This window comes from Grus americana, chromosome 24 (assembly GCF_028858705.1).
Source record: "Grus americana isolate bGruAme1 chromosome 24, bGruAme1.mat, whole genome shotgun sequence".
In the NCBI taxonomy this organism is placed as follows: domain Eukaryota; kingdom Metazoa; phylum Chordata; class Aves; order Gruiformes; family Gruidae; genus Grus; species Grus americana.
Genome location: NC_072875.1, coordinates 3,136,565 through 3,159,805, shown reverse-complemented (window position 1 = coordinate 3,159,805; position 23,241 = coordinate 3,136,565). Strand labels below are relative to the sequence as shown.

Here is a 23,241-nt window from a genome sequence, read left to right as displayed (position 1 = left end):
CTCTGGAGTCGCTCAAGCTAAAAGGAACTCGTTTGCCTTGAGGGGAAACCAGAGATATCCGCGGCACTCCGAGTCGAGAGGTTTTATGGTGCGTCACGTATTGCCGCGCGGCGTCCGCGCAGGTGAGCACGTTGGGCTTTGCAAGAGATGCTCGTTAGAAAGACAAAAAGAAGTCACGGCCTCTGCCGCTTTTGTTTAAACAACGGGAGGTTTTGTTTCGTCCAAACGAAGCTCTTCTAAAGCCTAAAATAAACACAGAGAATGAGAGCATTTCATAGTTAGGGAGCCAGCTCAAAAACACTTTAGTAAGACCCTGCAGGAAAAAAAAAAGAAAGAGAGGAAAAAAAAGCCGTACCACAAACCTGGAGTCCACAATTAAAAAATGCATTACCTCCCACAACTGAAACACAGATTAAAAACGCAATCTAAGCTGTAGCTAAAATGTTATCAGCGCAAGAAATCAATTCGGCGCCACCAATGCCATTAAGCCGTATATATTTTTCAGGACTTTACTCAACTGTAAGGAACAAAGGCAGGCAAAAAAATCAGTATGCATAAAGGTTGATACCATTTAAATGTTTCTATTTCCTTTGAGAGTAACTGCTACCAAAAATATTGGCTTGCTGCATTTTATTAACTGTGTTTAACTCATTAACATGCTTCCTATGGAATAATAGAGATCGGGGAGGGGGGGAAATCCGTGTCAGGATTTAACCAATTTAAACTCTCATAATTTTCAGTAATGGAATACGCTACACGAGTAAATCCTCTCCTGAGATGACTGTAGCACAAACATTTTATAAACTAATCCCCGTTACAGATGCTTCTCCCAGCTACGGATCTCCGTGGGCTGGAAAGGGGCGGCAGCCGCAGAGGGACAGCGATGCTTTGGGGGCGTCGAGCCCCAATTCCCCGGGAAACGCGGGCGACATCGGTGCGCCTGAAAACACGCTTAAGGCTCTGCGCGTGCAAAACAAGGACGTGGAAGCGACCGGCGCGGTCCAGGCGCGAGCTGAGGCAAGGGGGTGGAAATAAAAGCAAAAAGCCCTTCATGGGAGGGTGGAAGAGCCTCAGGCCAGATGCCGGAGCGGGGACCTGTCCCCGGCGTACTTGGGCTCCACCGTTGCAGCGAGGCGGTCCGGGGCCAGGAGGTACAAGCACGGGCGAGCAAAAAGCAGCGCTGAAACACCGTACCGGGTCTGCGTCCGCCAGTGCTTACACAAACGCGGGCAGAGGAGTTAAAGCAGGTATTCGGCAGTGAGTAAATCGCAAGCAGCATCTTAAAACGCTGTGCTCGCGCTCCCCGCTCTCATTCACAATTCCCACCACCCCCCCTTCCCCGGCCATCTGCTCGCTATTTATTATTTGCTTTGTGGCAGGACCTAGGAGCCCGCGCCAGAAACATGGACGTTATTATCCTCCGCGCTGTAGAAAGAGCAGAAAACCTTTCAAGCTCGACGTACGCGGGGACGCCGAGCTCCCTGCGCTGGGAAAGCTCTGTGCAACGTCTTCTGCGGCTTGCCTCTCCTGCCGCTCCCATCCCGTTTTCATTAGATAAATTTCAGTGCTTCTAATGAGCTGCTGACCAGCTGACAATTACTTATGGAAATCAAGAGGAATGCGCTGAAGGCTTGCCGAACTGCAAACTGAGCGAGCTCTCCCACGGCTACGGCATGCCGGCCCTTCCATTCCAGCTTGCCAGCCCCAGCACCTTCGTTAAACAGACCGAAGCAGCAAAGCGAACCTGCACCATTCGTTCCGAGCGGGACACCGGAGAGACGTCACCTGCGACAGAAATCCAGGCTTCCGTAGCGCACGCGCTCAACGATGTCACTCGCTTTGACCAAGAATGGGGTGGTGACGTTTTTTGTTCCTGGGTTTTTTGGTGGTTTTTTTTTTAAAGGCATGCATTTAAATAACCTGTAGCTCTACAGCTACGCGTCCCAGATCAAAGTCAGCACGTTTTCTTCAGATTACGGGCTCTGCAAGTAAAGCTTTGGGAAACGCCGAGCGGCGAGAGGTCCCCAGCTCGGTTCCTACGCTGGCGGGATCGTGGCGTTCGGTAGCCTTTGCTGGTAAAGCTGCGGTGCTTTCCAAGGAGTAAGACAAGCAGCAGCGGAGTTTTTACCACCAGCAGCCCGAGATCCTCGACCTGGGGGCTTCAGAATATCGTTCCGCCCGATTTCGGCAGAAAAATAAGCGCTTGCGCCTATGCATCGAAGCCGCTACATACTCCACCGGCAGCCAATTAGATCTAACCACCCCAAGCTATTTCCTAGTACGCCTATTCCGAGCGGCTTAAAAAACCCAGCCTAGTAATTTAATAAGGCGCCTTTATTAAGCTAAATTCATTCAAAAGCTAAGAGTGATATACAAGGTTAAATACCAGCAGTCTAAAGGTTACACTGCAGCAGCAACCAATTTGAAAAACTTATTACGAACCCATTCCGCGTTTGATGAGATGCCTTTTACAACAGGCGCGCTGCGGGAACCGCGCTCCAGTTTGGAAGTTGCCAAAACGGTTGGACTCGATGACCTCGGAGGTCTTTTCCAACCTTAAAGATTCTACGATGCTACGAGCCCCCCCCTTCCCAGTCACGCTTGCCTTTGCCCCAAGTCCTTCCTGCGAGCTGCTGGCCCGCTCCTGGCGCCATCGGTAAACGTTACGAACCGTGACTTTTTAAGAATTTCAGGCAATGCGTGGGAGAGCTCAGTGCAGGAAACCCGTGCCGAGACGGTCGCTAGTAACGCCGTATTTCGGGAAACGCTAGTTCTTTTTGGAAGCCCTAAGCCTTTGCGGACTCCTAACCCTCACCAGCCACCGCCAGCAACCAAAGCAGTCAACCCCTCCTTGCCGAGAGCCTTTCTTCCCACGTGCTGCTTTGGGGGGAAACTGGACCAAAAGCCACGCAGGAGCTGGACAAGCAGTACGCTGAAAGCAGGCTGGGGCTGGCAGAGCAGGACCTTCTCTCAAGGACTCGGCCGAAAGTTCTCTTGCCTGCGCTGCGAGATGAGGCACCCACTCCAGGTTTCGAAACCCATCTTGTGATCGCGCTGTCTTAATGTCCTGATGCGCACCTCTTGGCGGAGAGGAGCACAGATGGCGTCCTCAGGAGAAGGATCCCGCAGGTCAAGCAGGGCTCCTGCCCGCTTTAGGCGATTCCAGCTTCAAAATCGCCCAGACAATAACACTTCTTCCGACGGGCGCTGTTTTACCCAGCTCTTCATCTCCGCGCTTTGTTCTCTGGCCCAAACTAACTCCTCCAAAAAAAAAAAAACCAAAACCTCCAGGAGTTCTGGCAGGTTCCGTGCCTCACCACGCTGGGCTGCTGGGGGAAGGGGAGTTTGGTTTTCCCTAGCAAAAGAAGTCAGCGAAGCTCACGTTCGCACCGGGGTGCGAATACGAGGGTCAGCTTCACCCTAAAACCAGGCGGGTTTGCTTCTCCGCAAACAAAGTCTGCATCCCGGCCCCAGCAATCCTGCGCTCCCAACCACGTTTCTCTGAGGAAACCTTATTAATGAGCTTGCAAACGAGCACCCAACTGGGAAATGTCACAAACAAGAGTGGCTAATGCCCCAGAAAATCAAATAACTGAACACTTGGCTGATTGTGGTGCTTTTCATATTTATAAAAGGAAAAAAAACCCAACCCAACCCAACAAAACCAAGCCTAAAAAAACCAAATGGAAAAAGCTTTAAATCAAAGTTTCTGAAGGGGTCAACACCTCACTGAACAAAACAACTCATTTATTCGTTTTTAGAAATCTCCAGATGATAAATTACACTGATGTTAATCACTTCACTGCATACTATGCAATTAATATTTGCACTCAATAGAAATATAAGGATTACTGGAGACGCGACAGCATACGTACATGGCCAATTTTTAACATAATTGGGCACAAAGAATTTGCCCCCATCGCAACAGCAGAGACCGGCGCGTATTTCGGAAGTACGCGCGCAGCCATTATAAAAACGAATGTGCAATTAATTTTGACTTTAGAAAAGCAAAAGGAAAACCGATCCAGAGAAAATGCCAGATCAGGCCTTTGAGACTTTCACTTCCAGTGTCACCTAATGAGATAAGGAAAAGTACCACAAAGGCTGAACTGAAATGTCTCCGAGAATATCTGGTTCCATTCAATTCCTTAATGGTATTTTAATGCATTTTGTTGCTTCATTTCCTTTCTAAAATCACACTCAGCGCGCCGCTCTCCTCCGTCCCTCGCCGGCGGACCCGAATCACAAAAGGCGAGCAAGGCCAGCCAGGCGTCGGGGATGTTCTCAGACCCGTACCGTGCAAGGGACCACGGCCGCCCGTTGCACGGGGTTGTACGGCCAGCGGCGTGGCTATTAATCAAGCACGGAAGCGTTATCGTTACCCTGAGTACGTGGCACCATTCGTCAAACCCCGTTTGCTCGCGAGCAGCGTTGCCGGGAGGGTTCCGTACGTATTACGGAGCGCTCGTCGGCAGACGTTCCTTTTTAATAACGCGCCCTATGTTCGTCTGGCAGCGTTATCTACGCAACAAATCGCTTACTCCATGAGCGGGGCAACTTACTGCTCGGCACGGAGCAGTCTTACTCGCGGTTTTGCTGACTGCAGCAGCAAAAAAAACCCCCCCAAACAAGAGGAACTTCCACCCCGCAGAGAGCCTGAAATCGCTCTGCCTCTCCCCCTCCAAGAGCATCGCCTGTTCCTTCCTCCTGGCTTAGGAAATCCGGCACAACCCCGGCCCGGGGCGAGGAGGGCGAGGGCCAGTTACGGAGAAAACTTCAACCACCCCGATAGCCCAGGTCCGCAATTGCCGCCTTTGAGCTCCGACGCACAAGGAAAACGTTCAAACCAATTGTCTTTAAACCAGAGCGAAGCGGGGCACTTTGCAGGCTTCCGCTTCTGCACCCTCCTCTCCTCTTTTTCTTGGCAAACGGCCGGACGGTGTGGGGGAGCAGCCCAGGAAGACGCCGGCGCTCGTCTCCAGCTCGCCCGCCTCTGAAGGGCACAAGCTATGCGGGGCTCCGGGTCTGTTCCCTTTTGCACTTGCGTTTTGAATAGTTTCCTGTGGTGACCAGCGTCCCAACCCTCCCTCCCCCGCTTTGCAAACTACGCAGGGCTTTTGTTTTCTGCTTCCTTTTTTTTCCTTGGAAACCCCCCCCAAAAAATCAAAAACAACCCACAATTTTTGAGGTGCATCTTAGGGAAAAAAAAAAAAAAAAATCTCTCTGCATTCTGAAATTTAGTCAGACAAAAAAATACCTCATTATCCGAGAAGGCTCCATCCATCATCCTCCTGTCCTTCCCCAACACATTTCACGCTCGAGTTGGACACATTAAGCGCAGAGGAATACAACGTCTGCCGGGAAAAATATTTTTCCTGCGCCCCGCTGATGTTCCGGATCCACCGTGCCCTTGGTGGGAACGGGCAGGACTTACGGGGAGAGAACGTGAGAGCAGCCAAGTCCCGCAGTCGGGTAATTGCTGGGGGCTGCAAGGTGATGACGCACGACACGTCCTTCTGCTGGTTCTCTTCTCTTGAGCCATCTGCCGCTGCCCACGGAAGGCACCCGCTGGGCTGATGCGGGTCAAGTCCCCGCGTATAAACATCACGAGTGGCTTTTAAGGCGCTCAGGCTTTAATTCGGACCGGGGCATAAACCCGAGGCGGCCCGAAAGCCCTTTTCCTACCTCGCGAGGAGGCTCTGCGCCAGCTCCGTTCCCACCAACAGCTCCAGAGCAACCCAAGGGGATGCTAAAACCGGGGCCAAGGGCAGAAACCTGCGCCGAGGACGCGACCGGCGCCTCCGATGCAGTACCCGAGGGTGGCGTGCGCCCTGTCGGACATCCCAGTAACCGCGGTTTGTGTGCGCCGTATGGGGAAGGCTGCGAATGGAAGTACTCGAGACGCGATCGATTTGAGCGGGAAAGGGGAAAAAAACGGTGTTAAACTTTTTTGCAAAAACAGCGGCCCTCTCCTATCCCATCAGACGACGAGAGGAATTTCCGAAAAGAAGCCTAAAGGTAACCTGAGGCCCTTTCAAACAAGGGGAAGAAACCCTGCAAGACTTCAATGCCTCTGCGTTGACGGGATTTTCCCCCCCCCCCCGAAGTATTTGATCAAGCCTCACAAAGGTGCTAATGTATTATTAAAGCTAATGGAGCTCTACAAGAAATGTTAATGGACATTAAGTTTGCATAAATGAATTACGCATTAGCACAGTGGCAAGAAATCTAGTGTCTGCCAATTTAGGTAGTATCTGATCATTTCTGTTTTCCTCATTACAGGAACATTGCTTCCCGCTAGTTTCGGAGATAGGAGAATTGTAACCAAGATGTTCGTAATGAAACTACATAATGAAGCAGATGAAACAAATTAATACAAAACTTCCTGCTCCCCTGTGAGCGAGGACTGTCGGAGTTTGCTCTTGGGAGCCGCTCTCGGGGCAGTGGTGTGCGTACACAGCGGCTCCCTCACCTGCACCAGCTGGAAGCCCAGTTGCATTCGGGGCCACGGGTATTTTCGGTACCTGCTCAGAAACCCCGTTAACATCGTGGACGGCAGAGCGGTTCCGACACGAAGCAAAGCGCGTTATTAGCACCGAATGCGTCAGGAGCGTTGTAGAAAACAGGTTGGTCCTAATCGGTGGCGTTGCTGCAGGTTCCACATCGTTCGCGCTACTCTGATGTGGGAAACCAGCGGGCGCTGTATGTTCACAATGCACAACACCGCCTTTCTCTCGCACCGCGCCAGATTCTCGCCAGTAAACTCACAACGGTGGCCAGTCACTTTTCAAAGAGATAAGTGGGTTGCTAAGAGAGAAATGCTCGGATTTAGTCTGCTCTGACAATTACCAAGCCCAGCCAGGAACCTTTGATGGAAGACGTTCCACATACAGAAAGTGATTCCCAAAGAGGAGTACGCACTTATTGTCTCACAGAAGGGCGGGGAAAAGCCGTAGCTTAACCTGTGAAGTGGTACCCAACACCGTGATTTCCATTTTCAAATACCAGGCTATAAGCCCCAGCTATGCTGCGGTTTTACCACGCAGCGCCTGGCTCCCCAACTCTCGAAGCGAGCAAGTTTTCCCGTGAAGAGAACGAAAAATCCCGCTACTCACACATGACTTCTAGGTAACGCTGCGTCTGCAAGTCTTTGACCGCGGGGTGATCCACCAAGCAGATGACGGGGACCCCGTCGTCCTCCCGTCCCACCTTCAGCACCAGCCGACTGGTTACCGTGTACATGTCGGACCACTGCTCCACTTCAGACTTGCCTGCCGGGGAGAGGGGACAAGAGAGAGAGCGGAGGGTGATCGAGGGAGGGATGTGCCCGGGCAACGCGCCTCTCCACGAGGCTCTCGCCAACCAAAGTCCGCACGATGTCACCGCCACGATTAACCACCCCTCACACCGCCCCCGCATCCCCGAACTCCTAAATCAATGGAGCTACAAATCCCCTCCCGCTCTTGAATCAACAATTAGCTGGAAAAGCGATTAAACGGATTAACTTCATTAAAGGCAACGTCGATGGGCTGGAGCATCGCGGCGGCGCTCCGTCTGAAGGAGGGAACGGCAGCGGCGCTGGGAGCGAAGCAGGGCTCAGGACGCCGTAACGCGTGGCACGGCAAACACGGAGGGAGAAAAGACAAGGCAGGAGAAAAAGGGCTTTTCCTGGAACTCAGCAAGCGCTGGCCAACGACACGCCACCGCTTCGTTTTCAAATGCTCTTCTCTGTGGCTTTTTTTATTTAAGAATTCGCAGGCCAGAAGGCTGTTAAGAGTAACTTTTGTAGCGGAGGTCTTTCAAACGCAAAATATTTCCCTCCAGTCTATCAAAGCGAAAGAGAGGACGGGGGCAGAAAGCAACGCCCCTCAATACTGAGAGGAAACGCTTTCTGACGGGCGAAGCCATGCTTCCCTGCTCTTTGTGGCCAAGTATTTCAGTTTCCCTACTTCTGCCTAAAAATTATTTATTATTTATTATTTTTTGTTCTGCCTCTACCAGCACACCCCCAGCACAGGTCCTACTCGGATGCTCGCAGGCGTGGGACTTCAAGAGAGGATTTTTTTTTCCTCTTGCCCTCGTAGGGGGATGTGGGTTGAAGTAACGAGGTCTGGACCTCTGCAGAGAGCCCTTCAGCGTTGCAGTCCGGGTAAAGCACAAAGGCGGCGTCAGCCGAGCTCACGTCTACGTGCAGACTTAAACCAACAGCACGTCAGATGCGATCAGAGGCGGTGACTCGAATGTGCAAATACCGGGAGCGACCAGACTTCAGGGAGTGGGAGAAACCCGTCTCGTGTGAATATTCAGCTGAACACAGGGAAAACGCTCTACAAACAAGAGAGCTAGGCGTGATGGTGAATTGAAAAATCTTTACAGCCCGAAGCCCAGGTGATCCTCCTCATGCCCAGGCCAGGGCAGAAAGCCCCCCAAAGCCCTGCAGAAGGACGTTCAAGGCACGGCATTGGGGCTCTTCGAGGTCACCCGCGGTGATGGAAAGACTCCAGAACCCCATACTCGAGTCTGGTAGGTAGGCAGAGCACCAAACGGAGCGCAGCCCTTCTGTGTTAGAGAATAATCTGTCTGCCCACATATTCCTTTCTTTGCTCCTGAGCTGGCGTTCAAAGCAGCTTGTGCTACGGTTTTTTCCTTCTTATTCTTTTTTTTTTTTTTTTCCTCCTTCCCTTAAACTGGCGACAGAGAAGAGATACCCGGCATTACATAAACCATTTCAGCTATCCGAAAACCGCAAGTGACTGAGAGGATACAGGTACCAGTCAGCTCCTTGTTTCCTTTGAACCATCTGATGGTGGTGGCTGGTCTGCTGGCCATGGCGGTGCAGTTCAGTTCAATCTCTTCACCCTCCACGGCGATTTCCTTCTGGATATCAATTACCAAATTGCGTGGCGGGACTGCAATGAGAAAAACCGAACACCACACATACTTGGATGGAAAAAAAAAAAAAACCCAAACCAAAACAAACACACCATTTTTCGATCACTAACACAAGACGAAACCGTCAGGAAAGCCCGTAAAATCTACTAGAGGAGACCAGCCACCCGCATTTCTTTGATCTTTCAATCGATCAAATCCTTTGATAGGCAGTTTCACAGTAATCAGAGCAAGCGCTTTCCCTCTCCACCTAATAATCATTGTGGTTTCGCAAATTATTACTTATCAAATTCGTAACTTTCTGTTCTCTCTCCCAGGCAGGCACCGTTCCAGGGAAGAGCTTTAGCCTCCCGCACTGCTCGGTGGCGCATGCTGCTATTTAACAACAAAAAAACCCAACAAACCGGCTGGGCTCCGTGAGCGTTTCTTGACTTCTTCTGACAAGGAGAGGAAAGGCAAAAGCCGACGTTTGGAAGAGCATTACTTACCGCGTGCCTCTAACCTGGCAAGGCAATTTTTCTCCCCTGCTGTCCAGAGTCAGGGAGGCCAAATCCAGAAAACAAGGAACACCAAGACTGCGTCCAGCCCGGACTCGCAGTTTCAGAAACCCCCCAGAACTTCCAAAGGAAGCTCAACCTTGCTCTGATCAATACGATTTAGCAGCTGCATAGTTCACATCTCTGACTAAGGCGTTTCTGAGCTAATGAAGAACAAATACGTATAAATACCATCCAGATGATCAAACGGACGAATTAGTCACTTGCGGCTCTTCTCTAACAAGAGCAGGATGGACCATGCATTTGAGATTTCCACATCTTCCAATTAAGCGTGAATAAATCTGCGAAAGCGTTAAAGTACCCGGGAGAGCGGGGAGGGGGGAAGCCGGAGAAAGCTCTCTCCGAATACCGACTACAAAGAAGGACGCCTCAAAACGTGGCTCCACTCTCCCGAGCGAGTCTCATTGGAAGCAGATTGGCAAAGCTACTCTTTGATAGATCTTTAAGATGTATCGAAGCCCGAGCGATGGCCACGAGGTCTTTGGTGGGGGACGCGTTCCTAGGAAAATGAAATCCAGCCAACTATTTCTGCATCTGCGTGCGATTAGAGGGGAGAGCTTCTCATTCCTACGAGCATCTGAAAGTGCGCTGCAACTCTGGAGGTGCTGACGAACGTAAGAGCTCTAGTGGAGCTGCTTACAAACGTTACTTAAAACAACATATAAAAACCCAAGAACCAAATCTCATTAAATAAAAGAAGGAATTTTCATCTCAGTAATTTTCGCTATAATCAATGGGAAGCCGTCCCTCTCCATCAGTTGACCTCAAGATTTCACTGGCTGGCTGGAGCTCTCCGAACGCGTCCAGGGATTACAAAGTCCACCGCAAGCACCCGTTCGGTCCTTACCGAGCACGGTAATCGTGGTATAAATTTCCTGGGGGGGATCGGTGTAGAGCTGGCAGAAGTACCTTCCTTCATCAGAAATGGAGACGTTTGTCAAGGAGACTCGGAGCTCGCTGTTGGAGAAGTTCACCAGCTGGAACCTGCTGTCCTTCAGCGCTGCAGAGCAAGAACACCCTTCGTGAGCGCGAGGAGAGATGCCGCGTCCCCTTTTTGACACAACAAAGTCAAAGTATATAAAAACGGCGGCGGCGGCACCTAGACAAGCACCCCGCAGGTCTCCTGACTGCCCCTTCCATCCCGCTTCTCTTACCTTTAAGGCTGGGCCTATAAAACAGCTCCGTTCTCGGGTCATCGCAAAGGATCGACGTAAGCAAATCACCACGTTGAACCCTCACACGCATCGGATGGCCGAGGGGCGCGCAGGTGAAATGCTTATTGTGAAACTGCGCTTCTATGTGGACCGTCTCGAAACTCTCAGTCTTCGAACCAAACCAAGATTACCTCTGAGAACATCGCGCTGCCTCGGCGTTGCCCTATTCAATTTGTTTGTGTCAGCTAAATATTTGGCACTCGATTGCAATTCACCCTGAATGACTACAATCAATTCCTATTGCAAAGTAAGGCGGTCTGACTTTTAAAAGGGACCATCAAGGTTTCCATTAAGGAGAAAGATTATGATTGCCTGTCTCATCCGCCCTCTGAAGAATTGACTGAACTTTCAGCGTCTAGCATCACATTAAAAGAAGAGATCTCAGCAAACGCTTCCCCCCCTCCGCCGTCCCCGGGCGCGAGCGACGCGCAGGAGAAGTCGCCGCTGAACGAGGACGGCTGACACTTACGTCTGAAATCTCTGAAGTAAATCGTCTGTCTGTTGGGGTTCAGGAGCTGGATCACCGAGTCATCGCTGTTCTTCACCCGGCAGCTGATGGTGGCCACATCTCCCTCCACCACTGTCACGTCTTCGGTAACCAAGTTCTGACCATCACCTTCAGAAGAGAGCAGAGATGAGATGGCGAAATCAGAAACGACAACATCAGGAAGGCCCTTTGGAAACGAGGAGTGCGCAGGGGGAACGGCGGGGCAGGCAAAGGGGGAACGTCGGCCGGCGAGTCATTGACCTTGGGTCCTCCAGCCAGCCGGGGCTGTAAGGAACCGGGACCCTTTCACCCCCCGGTGAGCGAGCAAACACACCTTGCATGGCCACGTTTGGGCTTTGGCGGGGCTGGAATTAGTTTCGCCGAACAATCGCCCCCACGAGAAACGCTCCAAGCAGCAACGCCAGGGAATACAGACGCAGATCTTCCCCCCCCCACTTCTGCCCCCAAACTACCGGCCGCCACTACATTAAAGAGGAGCCATTGGGAGGGAGCGCGACCACGGGAACAGAGGAACAAGGACTACTCTTTGTGCCATGACCACCGCACAGCCCCTGGCACGGAGCAGGCTTGTCATTGCAAAGCAGCTGTTTTATCCCGGCCCATTCTCCCGGCTGGATTTCAGAGCATGAAGGATTCGCTGTGAGAAGCATTTATCCTTTGACTTTAGCAGACAGACTTTAGGGAACCGATTTTTACTCACTCTGTGTAATCAGCAGGCGCTATTAACGTCCAGAAGCGGGAAAAGAAGAATTCGATGCAATTATGCCGTAGGAGCCTTGTAATCATTTACAGGTCATCACCTCGAAAACTCTCCTCCTAATGAATCGAATCGTTGCCTCACACGCATGTGGAGAAATTTGCTTCACGCCTTCAAGAATGCCGAGGATGGGAATACGAAGAGAAAAAAAAAAGCGCGCTTTGCATTTCGGTTTTTCCGTAACTACCAGGAATCTCATCAAGATTGGAAAACGAGCCGGAGGAGCACAGAGCCAAGGCCAGACCGGGGTACGGCACCCGGGGGGACGCTAATTGCCGTCCCTTTTGGTAACGACTCGGGTCTGCTTTCGGACCACACGGGCGTTATGGACGAAGAGGCAAAGCAACGTGGGAGAAATTTTGAAGCTTTCATTGCCAATTTGCCAAACGAAGTGGAGGCAGACGGGCACCTGGCCAAGGAGAACCACTTGGCTGATCAACGGGGCAGAGACCAGCGGGGGACAGTCCAGCTCCCCAGCTGGCCGCGAAAAACACAAAAAAGCAAGATTCTGATGAAGTTTGCAAACAGTAAATCTGGGGATGTTATTTATGCTCTGGTTTTTCTCTCGTCCCGCACTCTCTCCATTTTTCTTCCTTTCCGTCCTTCCGACTTGCACTCATCGTTTGACCCGCCTTGGAAATAAACATCTGAGAAAAAGTCAGCATCGCTTGGAAAGAAAGAGACCAATAAATTGTCAGACACCTTTCCATGCCTGACGGTGCCGAGCTGACGCCTGGGCACATCTTCCTGCCTTCTTGGTAGAAACCTCCTTTCTCCAGATCGATGAACTTTAACCAGCAATGTGGAAAGTCGCTATCAAGCGGAGTAGTGCCCATAGCCAAGAAAAGTCCCCCGCCCAGGACAACCACGAGAGGCGCAAAGAGCCCGTCACGGACATCTACTCCGCTCTCTGTGAGGTGACCGTGCTCAGGTCCCCGGGATGAGAGGATGAGCATCCCCCACGCTACCGGCACAGCACCCGCCCTCAACAGCCGCAGGCGGGCTCCGGCGGAGACACCGTTCAACTAGCTGAAAAGCAGCGCAGGCGAAAATATTAAACGTTACTAACTGCTTCTGGGGAATAATTTTATCAAACCCATTCAGAACAAGGTTCTTGCACAAGGATCAGCTTGATGATATGTTCTCATAAACGCAATATTCACTACAAATCATTAACAAAGCTATTAAGATTCGATTTCCATCTAAGCAATTATTGCTAGCATATTTTTTTACATTTACTTTAAAAGACTCAATCCTATTTTCAATTCATTAAACTGTTCCTTGCATTTACTGAATTTTACATCAGCTTAGAAGCCTATTTGAATTAATAAGAATTACAGGAGAAGTAATTTAGAAATAAATTATTGGAAGTTCAAGCCACTGAAGCTTTTCGTGCCGGGACGCGGGTACATTAAGCCCGCTGACTGACGGCTTCTGAAGATCCAGCGTCCTGGTCCAGGCTGGCATCGGGAAGGCATTTGTTCTCCCGGGGTCTGCGACGGGCAGGGTGCACATGAGGACGCACCGACTTTGCCTCTTTATGCTGAATCAAAGGGTGTCTAAAATCTAACCGCGGTCCGCAAAGCTCCTTTCGCTCTGCTGACCTAAATTTGCTTGCTTAACCAAAAGCACCAGACTGCACGTGCTAACTTTTCTGCGTGTCTGTATTCATAGCTGCCTCCGCTTCCCAGGACGAGAAAAGTTCTGCCCGTCAACAGCACCGACCGCAAACTCTAAAGGAAATTAAAAACACAAGGAGAAGCAGCGAGGACTCTTTAGACCCATCTTCAGGCCAACGTCTCCGGGAGTTTCTCGGTAAATATTTACCGGCAGTATACGAGTATTTTGAGGAGCATTGAAGTGGACGCATTTGCAGCATCGCAGTGTGTTGTAACAGAAAAGGAAAGCTCGGGGTGGGGAATGAAGTTCAGGGACCCAACACAGAATCACAGGAGTTGAGAGAAGCTGCTATTGAAACCCAACTTTAATCACCTGCCAATCAGCGATTCCTTGGGGGAAAGGTAGGGCATTGGTAGGGCCAATGGGGAAAAAACCAAACAACGGAATTATACTGGATAGATTTTCATGTGTTACTTGCGGACAGGCTCTAAAAGCCCCGGCGCACTGCCCTCGTATTGGACAACGGTTTCTTGTTGTGCACGTACTTGCCTTTCTGCCTTAGCCCACCACGGTTTCTGCTTTTAAGACTGCCGAGACAGACACGGACTGGTAAATTGCGTTTCCAACAAGTTCCTCTTAGCTGGCCCAGCCCTGGGACCTTGGCTGAGATGCAGCGGTCGCATTGAAAATCAATTCCTTCTCCACTTGCGGCACACCGGGGAAGAGCGAAGCGTCAGGGAGAAAAGAGGGAAAGATGACAAATACGTGCTCGTCAGCGCGATTCCTCCATTTCTAACAAAAGACGAGCCACGGGTACTCTGTGACGAGCAGCAGCACCGCGGATTCAGTCCACAGGATACTGACACAAACGCTTGCCAGTAAAGAGTAATTTTTGCGATACCTGAACTACGTAAGCCCATAAACAAAATCCCTCTTAATAAATCGAGTCAAACGAAGCAACCCACGCAGATACACAAACTATTTGTTTACGCGCTCGATGAAAAAAAAAAAAGACACGGCAATTGATCCGTGGAATTAATATAATTTGCATGTCAAAACTTGACTATCAATTTCAGCCATCTACCGGGAACGCGGTGGTTAAACGCCCAGCCAAAGCTGTGCTAGACATTGAGCGGGTTTTACAACCCCCTGCTCCAGCAGCTTTGTCTCCCTGTCCTCACTTCTCCCCACCCAGCCGTTTCTACGCTCTCTCCATCAGGCCGCCTACAAAACGGACGGACGCGACGCGGCTTTTGTCACTTGCGAACGCTGCCGCGGGTGAAGAGCTCCTGCCCTGCGGATGAAAAGGATCAGGTCCGGATAGTGACGCTTAAAAAAAAAAAGGCACTAAAAGCCAGTCCTGTATTCCTTGACGCCTACCTGAAGTATAAGGAGGGAGGGATGCTGTCATCCGCTCGCGTAAAAAAGCTCGCTGGGAAAATGGGAGAAAAGGCAGCCGGCTGCTACTCGCACCCGTGCACAATCCCTGACGGAAACCCTCCCAGGACATGGGCTCCGGAGCCGCAGGCGGGCACCCCCGAACCATTCTTCTTTTAATTTGATCCCAGCCCTCAGAGGAACATTTTGTTTTCCACCACGACTTACAACTAACTTTGTGAAAGGGCAACTTTCTCTTCTAATAAGATCTAATTACCAGTTTTGTGACCCCGAGTCAAGCCTCGCTGAGATTCTCCTGTGCTCAAGGAGCTCTTCTTCCCTCTTCAGCATCTTCTCCACAGCCAGCATGGCCAAAAAGCAACTCTGCTTCCCATGGCGAAAAGCTCTTCAGAAAAAGGAACAGAGGCAAACACACAGAACTCTAGAAAAATCTAATTTTCGGGTTTGTCCTGCTGTCATCCTTGACACGCTGATATTAAGCTTTACCCTGTGAAAATCCCTATTTACTGCCAATTCTGTTGCTACCAGTTTTGCTATCACCTGGTGACGCTAAAAGCATCGGTTCCTGTTTGGGGGCAGGGGACGACACCAAAACCAAAAAAAAAAAAAAAAAAAAAAAAAAAGTGGGCGGGTGGAATTAGCATTCACAAAAACTATTCCAAAAGCTCGGTATTGCGGATGCGTGAAAATACAGGTATCACCTGCCATTAGCGAAGCGCCTTGCCAAGGAAGGAGCTGCTCCTTGGCAAGGTACAACGCCTTCTGCATCCCTTCTGTATGCGCGGGGACCCGGTTCCCCTCTTTCTCGGTACATATTTTAGCGCGCGCGCACACGTGTGAACGCTTTCAGCACCTTTCCCCAGCTCTCGCCCAGCTACAGCTCGCGCTTCCCCGCTGAATTACCCTCCTCGTTGCAGAGAGAACGCGCAAGATCGTGCTAAAAATGACTTCTCGGGGTGGGGGGGGAGCGTGTTTACATTACGAAACAGGCGCTTCGGAAAAACACCCTGCAAATTCCAGCACGCTGTGCACAGCTATTAGATTTGGGAGGGGAAAAACCCCCACGCTACAGCCACCTTTACAGCTTGTCTCGCTTAAAGAGTAAGAATAAGAGATGACAATAGCTCCGAACTGACGCCAGAGGCTGTATTTACTTTAAACAGCTGAGAATTTCTGCGCTGTGAAGTGGCATTGGGGAATTCTTTCTACTGGTTTGCAACCAAAACGGTACGGAGATGGAAAACGGACGCGTAACGTCGCACTCGTCTTTCTGTTACCCATATATTGATAGATAATGATTCCACAGCCGTACATCACCTTGTCCCCTCAAAGGTTACCGTCAGCGGATGCCGAGGATCAATAGGGAAGGCATCTGGGATCAATAGGGAAGGTATCTGTCACCGATTGTGGGGGGACACATGGCAAACCAGGCTCCCGGGAACCAGGTGGGGAAGAATTTGGCACGGCTCGCAGCTTTAGCACCGGTTCCTGCAACGAAGCCTGTTGTTCTGCGGCTCCCCGGGGCTTTACTCCACATTTCTAACCAGATCTTCAGAGAGAAAGCCATTGATGACAATTGCCAGAAATGCAGTCTTTCAGAGGACGACCGTATTTCAAGTTAGTGGGTTTGGAATGTTTGAAGGAGGAATCCTACGAGTCACGCTCGCCACGATGGAGCTTCCCAACGTCTGTGAGCCCAATTTACACGTTTTGCTGCCGTGGCTAAGTTGGAAAGCTGTGCGCCACACTTTTCCTGTTTTGAACTAATTTCTTAACCCATTCATTTGACGGTTCTTAAATAAAAGATGTTGCTACCGCAGCTTTTCATTTTTTGTTTATATCTATACCTGTAGGCAGGGATGCTCAGGCGGTTTAACTAACTCTCCAGAAGAACAGCTTTCCAGAAACAGAAGCAGCTGATCTCTTGCTTTTATTCCGGAAGCTGATGGTCCATAAAACATCTCTTATTGAAAGAGCGTCTCACTCCCGTATGGTCAGAGGCTTATCGGAGCATCGTCTGTGTGAGCACCGCTTGCACGTGGGAGGCTCGGGGGGTCTTTCTGTGGAAGGGGCTGAGAAAGCGAGGCAGGAGGCAGCGGTCACCCCCTGCGAGATGCCTCCCGAAGGGGATGCTGAAAGGGAGAAGTGAGGAAGAGGAAGCAGTAAAGGGCAGGGCTGTGCACAGCCTCAGACGCAATACAAGGCGGGCACCTTTCTCCCGCGTTCCTCCTTGCTGCGAGGCATCGCCCGCCGAGGACGGCACCCAAAATCCAAGCCCTCGGTCCCCCTGCTGCTGCTCGGAAGAGGCATCGGCACGGGAGACGCAGCCTGACAACACGAGATGGTCCCAGCAGATCGCTGCCTCCGTTCAGCGTGTTTAAATAACACCCAATTAGGATCAACGCTCATTTATTATTAACGCTGCCCAAATACAGAACTCCTCCTCTGCATCTTCTCTTCCAGCTACATCGCCATGAAGAACGCACGCAGCCCAGATCTAAGGAAGGAGACCTCAATTAATCCCGAGTTTCAAACACACGGGGACCTTCCCCTCCCTGCCGCCACTCGTTCCGCGAGGAGCCCAAGTCTGAGGTACAGCTGGGCGCTGCTGGAAAGACTCCGTTCTCAGGGACGATGAGTGCATTCAGGACGCCGGCGTTACCAGAACATCATCGTGCAAGAGCCCGTGCTGCCTCACGTTCCTCTCTGTTCCTGCCGAAACGCTCAGCGCGGAAGGACAGAATTTACGTCCTTGCAGGTTTGTCACCTGCGCTGCCACCTCTATTGCTGTACCGCGGAGGCTGGCAGCAGCCACATGCTTTGTTTCAAGTCAGATGATGGGTTTCATTCTACTGTAATGAGCAGATACGTCTTATATCCATACCTATAACCCATTTCCTGCAGGTTTTGTAACAGTCTTTTTTTTTTTTCCCCCCCGTCAGCAGCATCTGTCACAATGTGCAGCTTAATAATATCTTTTAAACCCAAGAAATCGCTATTTCCATAAAGCAGCCAGGATGAATTTTGATCAGCATCGGCCTGATCTCCTTCCCAAAGAAAGGATCTCCTTTAACCGCCTGCACACGTAAGTCAAAGCCGTTCTGAAATCCTCGGTTCCACCTCTGCAAGAGGCAAGAAGTAAACGACAAAATTAATAACAAAGACGTGAACCTGCAGAAAACGTCCCAAAGCACAAGGGGATAATAGATAATAGATTGGAATAAGGTATTTTTCTTGGGGTATTCTGGCCAATTCCCATTCTTTGGCTAAGCCAGCTTTAAATTACGACGCTTGCCTTGCCGCATTAGACACAGAAGTTATTTTGCAAGCCTTCAACACAACACCCGTGGAACTTTTCTCCAAAGCATCTACCTTCACGTGAAACAAGAAGGCAAAACGCTTCCACGCCGTGACAAACATACTGCCCTGGACTATTTGGGGAACCCAGCCGGCGGGACCAGACAGGGCACTTCAATATCCGCGCTTCGTCGGGACGCACCCCGTGCCGCGAGGAAGGGACACTGTCCTTAGGGGCTTTTACCTTCCCTTTCTTTTTTTTTTTTTTTTTGAAGGGTCCCCTCCTTTATTTTCTTTAGAGATCAGAGACAAAAATCATTGGCCAAAGGGAGAATGACAGGCACCATCAGCAAGGGTTACGCACTCCCCTTCCCCCCAAAAAAAACCAGACGGGGGGAAAAGAAAATCTCAGCAGCAGCACTCAGATCAAAGCGAGAACTCCTTCCAGTTTATACTTCCCAGAAAGGATAAAAAGGGATGTTATAACAAAAGCCTTTCGTCTGGATCCCAGATCAGACACAATGATGAATGCTAGCCTAAAGGGCAACATATTTGTAAGTTTTAAGTCTCTTGCAACACCAACTGTCCTGATTCATCCCCGTGATAAAGGCAGTTCTGAGAGCTATTTTACCATATTTATTATTTTACAGAGGAGGAAGAGAAAATGTGGAATCGGCCCTCAATCTGCCACCCATTGGATTTATGAACGTTAGGGAAAGACCAATGCTAATGGCTTTCAACGTTAATCTGCTCGCTACCGATTCTGCCCATGCCCTCCTTCGCCCAGTAGTTCTTCTGAGCTAGGAGAAATAAAATGCATTTCTGTATTTATTTTTTTCCCCCTTCATCTGTGGGATTTGCTTTGACTAAACCCGTGAAGAGGGTGGATGCTCCTGAGCACGTTGCTGCCTGCTGTCAGTGCTTTGCCAGCTGAGTGGAAGGCACAAAGCTCTCAGCCACTGTTTCTTTTTAAAGATGCAGCTTGCCGGATGCATCCTCGTTCCTCATGCCTTGTTTTCAACGGAGAATCTCTGGCTGTCTGCTGCCTGACAGGACAAAGGCAAAGTTGGAAGGAAGGGAAGAGAAACCGTGTACTGCAGACAAAAATAACCCCCTGGTTTTATAACCTGTGTTACCCAATCCCCCCTTCTGCCTCCGGAGTTACAGCGGTGAGGCCACAGAGGAATGCAGAAACAACAATGAGAAAGCAAGCGTTTCTGGATGCGGTCCTGCTCAGATCAGCGGGCGCGCTTTGCACCCCAAAACCCCTCCAACGCTCCAGCCATCCCAAAGCTGGTGAACTGAGCATCGCAGGCTGGCTGTGCCACCCCAGCCCTAAGGGACGGGGGGACCCCAGGCAGGGATGGGGGGACCCAGGGCAGGGATGGGGGGGACCCAGGGCAGGGATGGGGGGGACCCAGGGCAGGGATGGGGGGGACCCAGCTCAGCAGCGTCCTACCACAGCAGATGGGAGAGGCGAAGAGAAAAAGGGGCAACCTTTCCTCTCGCCCAGCTCTTGAGCCGCAGGAGCCCGGTGGTTCTGCAATGCTCCCCTCTTACCGAGCACTTTGTGCCTTTTGTCACGTATTTCTTAAAGCTGCAGCTGCCTTTTAAAAAATGGGATTGTATTTAGTTTTTAATGAAGTCTTCATCTTTGTACAAAAACCCACAGGCCTTGAGGTTCGGATTGTCATTTTAAACAAAAGTAAAATGGTAAATGCCTTTTACATGCAACACCATTAGATACAATTAAGCGATGGGTAAAGCATACATTGTGCTATAAACGTCATTTAGTTTTACAGTTAAACTCATCAACATTTATCAAAACACTGCCTCAAGAAAGAACGAGACAGCTACAGCTAGTGACTTCAATCTGCCGCTGCCTTTGAAGCGGCACGCTCCAAGGCAGAACGGCAGCAAGAAAAGCCTTCGCATTTCGTATTTTCCTCTTTTTCACCAAAATGTTAATTTCCTGCACGCGGCAGGACGGGCGACGCGTAACTTCCCGGAGAAGCCCCAGACGCAGGGGCAGGAGGAGCAACCTCATAGGAAACCTCGAGTAAGGTCCCGAGTGACAAGCCCCTCGACAGCGTGACACCGGAGTAACACCAGCACTGCTCCGCGAACCCGTACGAAGAGGCAGAAATTATTTGCTGGATTTTGTGGCGTTTGAGCTACCGCAAAAGGGACGTGAACTGTAAAGAGAGGAAAACACAAGCCACGTGCGCTACCAGGCACCGCTGCGCCTGCTCTATTTTGACGTCTCGACAGTTCTTGTTTTCTCCCGAGAAGCATTAAAACATGCAAACTGAGCCCATTAGAAGCAATTTTCAATTTACTGCTCCTCCCTGATATTCGCATGGTAAACACCAGCAGGTATCAGCTCCATCAATAAGGATCGCAGGCACCCAGTCGACTGTAAACTACGTCGAGCTCCCTGACTTTGCCACTTCAGACAGAAAAAAGGGGAAAAAAAAGAAAAAGCAACCCAGCTTTGAAACTGATGTTTCGTCACTACCCATCATTAAAAAATTACATTGTTGTACAATGTCAGAAGTGGCAAGGAGCAAATGTTGAATGTTTCTGCAAGCGTGCATGAATGCCCCCCTTTCTGTGGTGGTGTAAAGGAGGGTTTCGAAGTGGGTGAGGTTCTCCTCCTCCTCCTCCTCCTCTCCCTGCTGCCCGGATCTGCCTGGCATCATGGCTCTGCAGCAGAAGCAACCGTCTCTTTGCTCCAACATCTCCTTCGCACCGTGTTGGCAAGGCAACAGGCATCATCGCAGGGCTCAGGGAACTTGCCCGGAGAGGGGAGAAGGGAAGGACCGCAGCGCTCGCGCAACGCTTTAAATACCCGAGCCTCCTCTCGCTTGGCATTTGTACCTTTCCTGGAAGGTTTGAAGCCAACAAGGGACGAGCCGCTCAGGGCAGCTGTGGGAAATCGTCCGCAGTCCTTTTTGAAATCCCCACGCTAGCGTTACAGTCAGGTTTTTGCCAGTTACCGCCCCAGCCATTGTGGTTCTGCATTTTGCTCACACTGCCCACCTTCAGACAGCCCTCTCTGATGGGGAGGCACGCTGTGGGTAGCAACGGCCGCGAAGCAAAAGTGGTATTAGAGAGGGCCCGAGGTGCTTGCCACCTTTGGGGAAAAAAGCAAAAATCAGCGAAAACGTCCAAGAAACTCCTCCTTCTCCCAGTTCTTTTGCCCCTCTGGTCCCACCTACTCATAGGTGAGATGCCCGTCTCCAGCCCTTACGAAGGAGGGGGGCACAGATTTACACTCAGAGCTAGCTACAGGTACAGCCGGGGATCTCGGAAACGGACACCACGTCCTAGCACCAGCCCTCCGGGTCACCTCGGTTTAAAATTGTGTGCAAACACAGAGAGCGCACTCCACTGGGGAAGAAAAAATAAAAATCTGTCTTCTTAACTACTTGAATTTAAAATGCATGTATGCAGCGCTCCTATCTGTTCGCTATTCTGAGTTTCTCCTTTGGCCTTACGATAAAAGAATGCAGGAAATTATAACCAACCTTCCCCCCAGCCCGGAAAAGGGAATTAATTACTGCGAGCACAAAGTCAGCGCTATTCCAATAAACCAATGCAATCCATTCAAGCTCTGAAAAGCAAGGAAAACATCCTCGAGGCTCGATACCTTGCTAGCCATTCACATCGTGTACCAACGTGGATATTACGGAACAGCTGTGCCCGGGACTATCACAAAGCCAACATTATCTCTACCGTTATTAGAATTAAATAAAGCCTCTCCTTCCCCGCAGGCAGCATCAACGCAGCCAGGATTACAAAAGCATCCCTTCCAAAAGCTTCTCGCCATGCCGGGCCTCGCGGCTGGGCTTCCATCTTTAAGCCAGGCTTAGACCATCGCGACGACAGGCGACAAAGTTCCTCGACGCGACAAGACACAGAGACGCGCCTCGAGCCGCCGGGTGCTGCCTGTCAGCCCTCGGAAATGCTCTCGAGGAGCCCAGGAGAGAGGGAGGGGTGCTCACCTGGAGGGATCCCGCTGCTCTCCGGTCGCTCGCGTCCCAGCACCGGCTTCTCAAGCGGGGCTCGTGCCGGCGTCCTGCCATCCCCTCCCCGCCGCTCTTCCCCTTCCTCCCTGGCCGGTCCCGTCTTCTAGCAGTCGTCCAAAGGAAGCGAGCAGATGGGCGGTATGTAAACGGCCTCCCCTCTCGTTACGTGTAAATACGGAGGCGACTGGATCGCAAAACCGCACGCTCCGGCAGCTTATCCCTGCGCTCCTACCGCCGAAGCTTTCTGCTGACACGGCACAAGAGAGACGCGAGACCTTTTCCAGATGTTGCCAACAGCAGCTGAAAATCCACTAGGCCTTTGCTTAGCGTTTCTGGAGAGAACAATTTAAATTACACGCATTCTTCGTGATTCTTTTCTCAAACCCCAACGGTTTGAAGAGATCCCGCTTGTTTGTGCCAACTTGTACGGAACTGTAAGACGGGCCCTCCCGTACTCAGCACATCAAGGGCAGAAGACTGAAAAAACAAGGCTCGCTTCTCAAGGAAGCGCTCTACAATAAACAACTCGGCAGCACGGTCAGGAAAGTTTACATTTTCAGCAGTTGGCTGTTTCATTCAGGAGCTGCGCTTGCATCCAAAAGCAAGAGAAATCCTCCCCACCCCCAAATCACTCGCGCTGAAAAACACTTTGTAAAAAGCCCTCTAACTCGTATGGTGAGGTCTGTCAAAAATACCCTTCCTTAAAAATGCAGACCCCCCGACCTTTCGATAAGGCTGCTCTCGATGACCTGGAGGACGCCCCACGCTTTGGAGACACAAACGTTAAATACAACTCATCGCGGGCCATTTTTTTAGCAAGTCACCAAAATCACAGCCTGGCTCGACCCGGCTTTTAAAAGCGGTTTATCAACTTTGAAATGGCTTTTGCCGAAACGCCACCCGGGTGGCTTCTGTAACGAAGGTGCTTTTTGTTCGGGGGTGTGTTTGTAACCCTGCCAGGGGTGCGTAT

At 50.8% G+C, this 23,241-nt stretch overlaps 1 protein-coding gene across 8 annotated transcripts in view; it reads right to left on the bottom strand.

The window, feature by feature from the left end:
• Window positions 1-23,241, bottom strand: part of CADM1 (cell adhesion molecule 1) — a 122,112-nt gene that overhangs the window by 28,901 nt on the left and 69,970 nt on the right. For all 8 annotated transcript variants that reach the window (XM_054803201.1, XM_054803202.1, XM_054803203.1 and 5 more), the window contains exons 2-5: window positions 11,130-11,276; window positions 10,294-10,446; window positions 8,772-8,909; window positions 7,116-7,271 (exon numbers count right to left, since the gene is read on the bottom strand). In XM_054803201.1, the coding sequence (XP_054659176.1) occupies window positions 7,116-7,271; window positions 8,772-8,909; window positions 10,294-10,446; window positions 11,130-11,276 (594 nt within the window). The remainder of the gene's footprint in view (window positions 1-7,115; window positions 7,272-8,771; window positions 8,910-10,293; window positions 10,447-11,129; window positions 11,277-23,241) is intronic.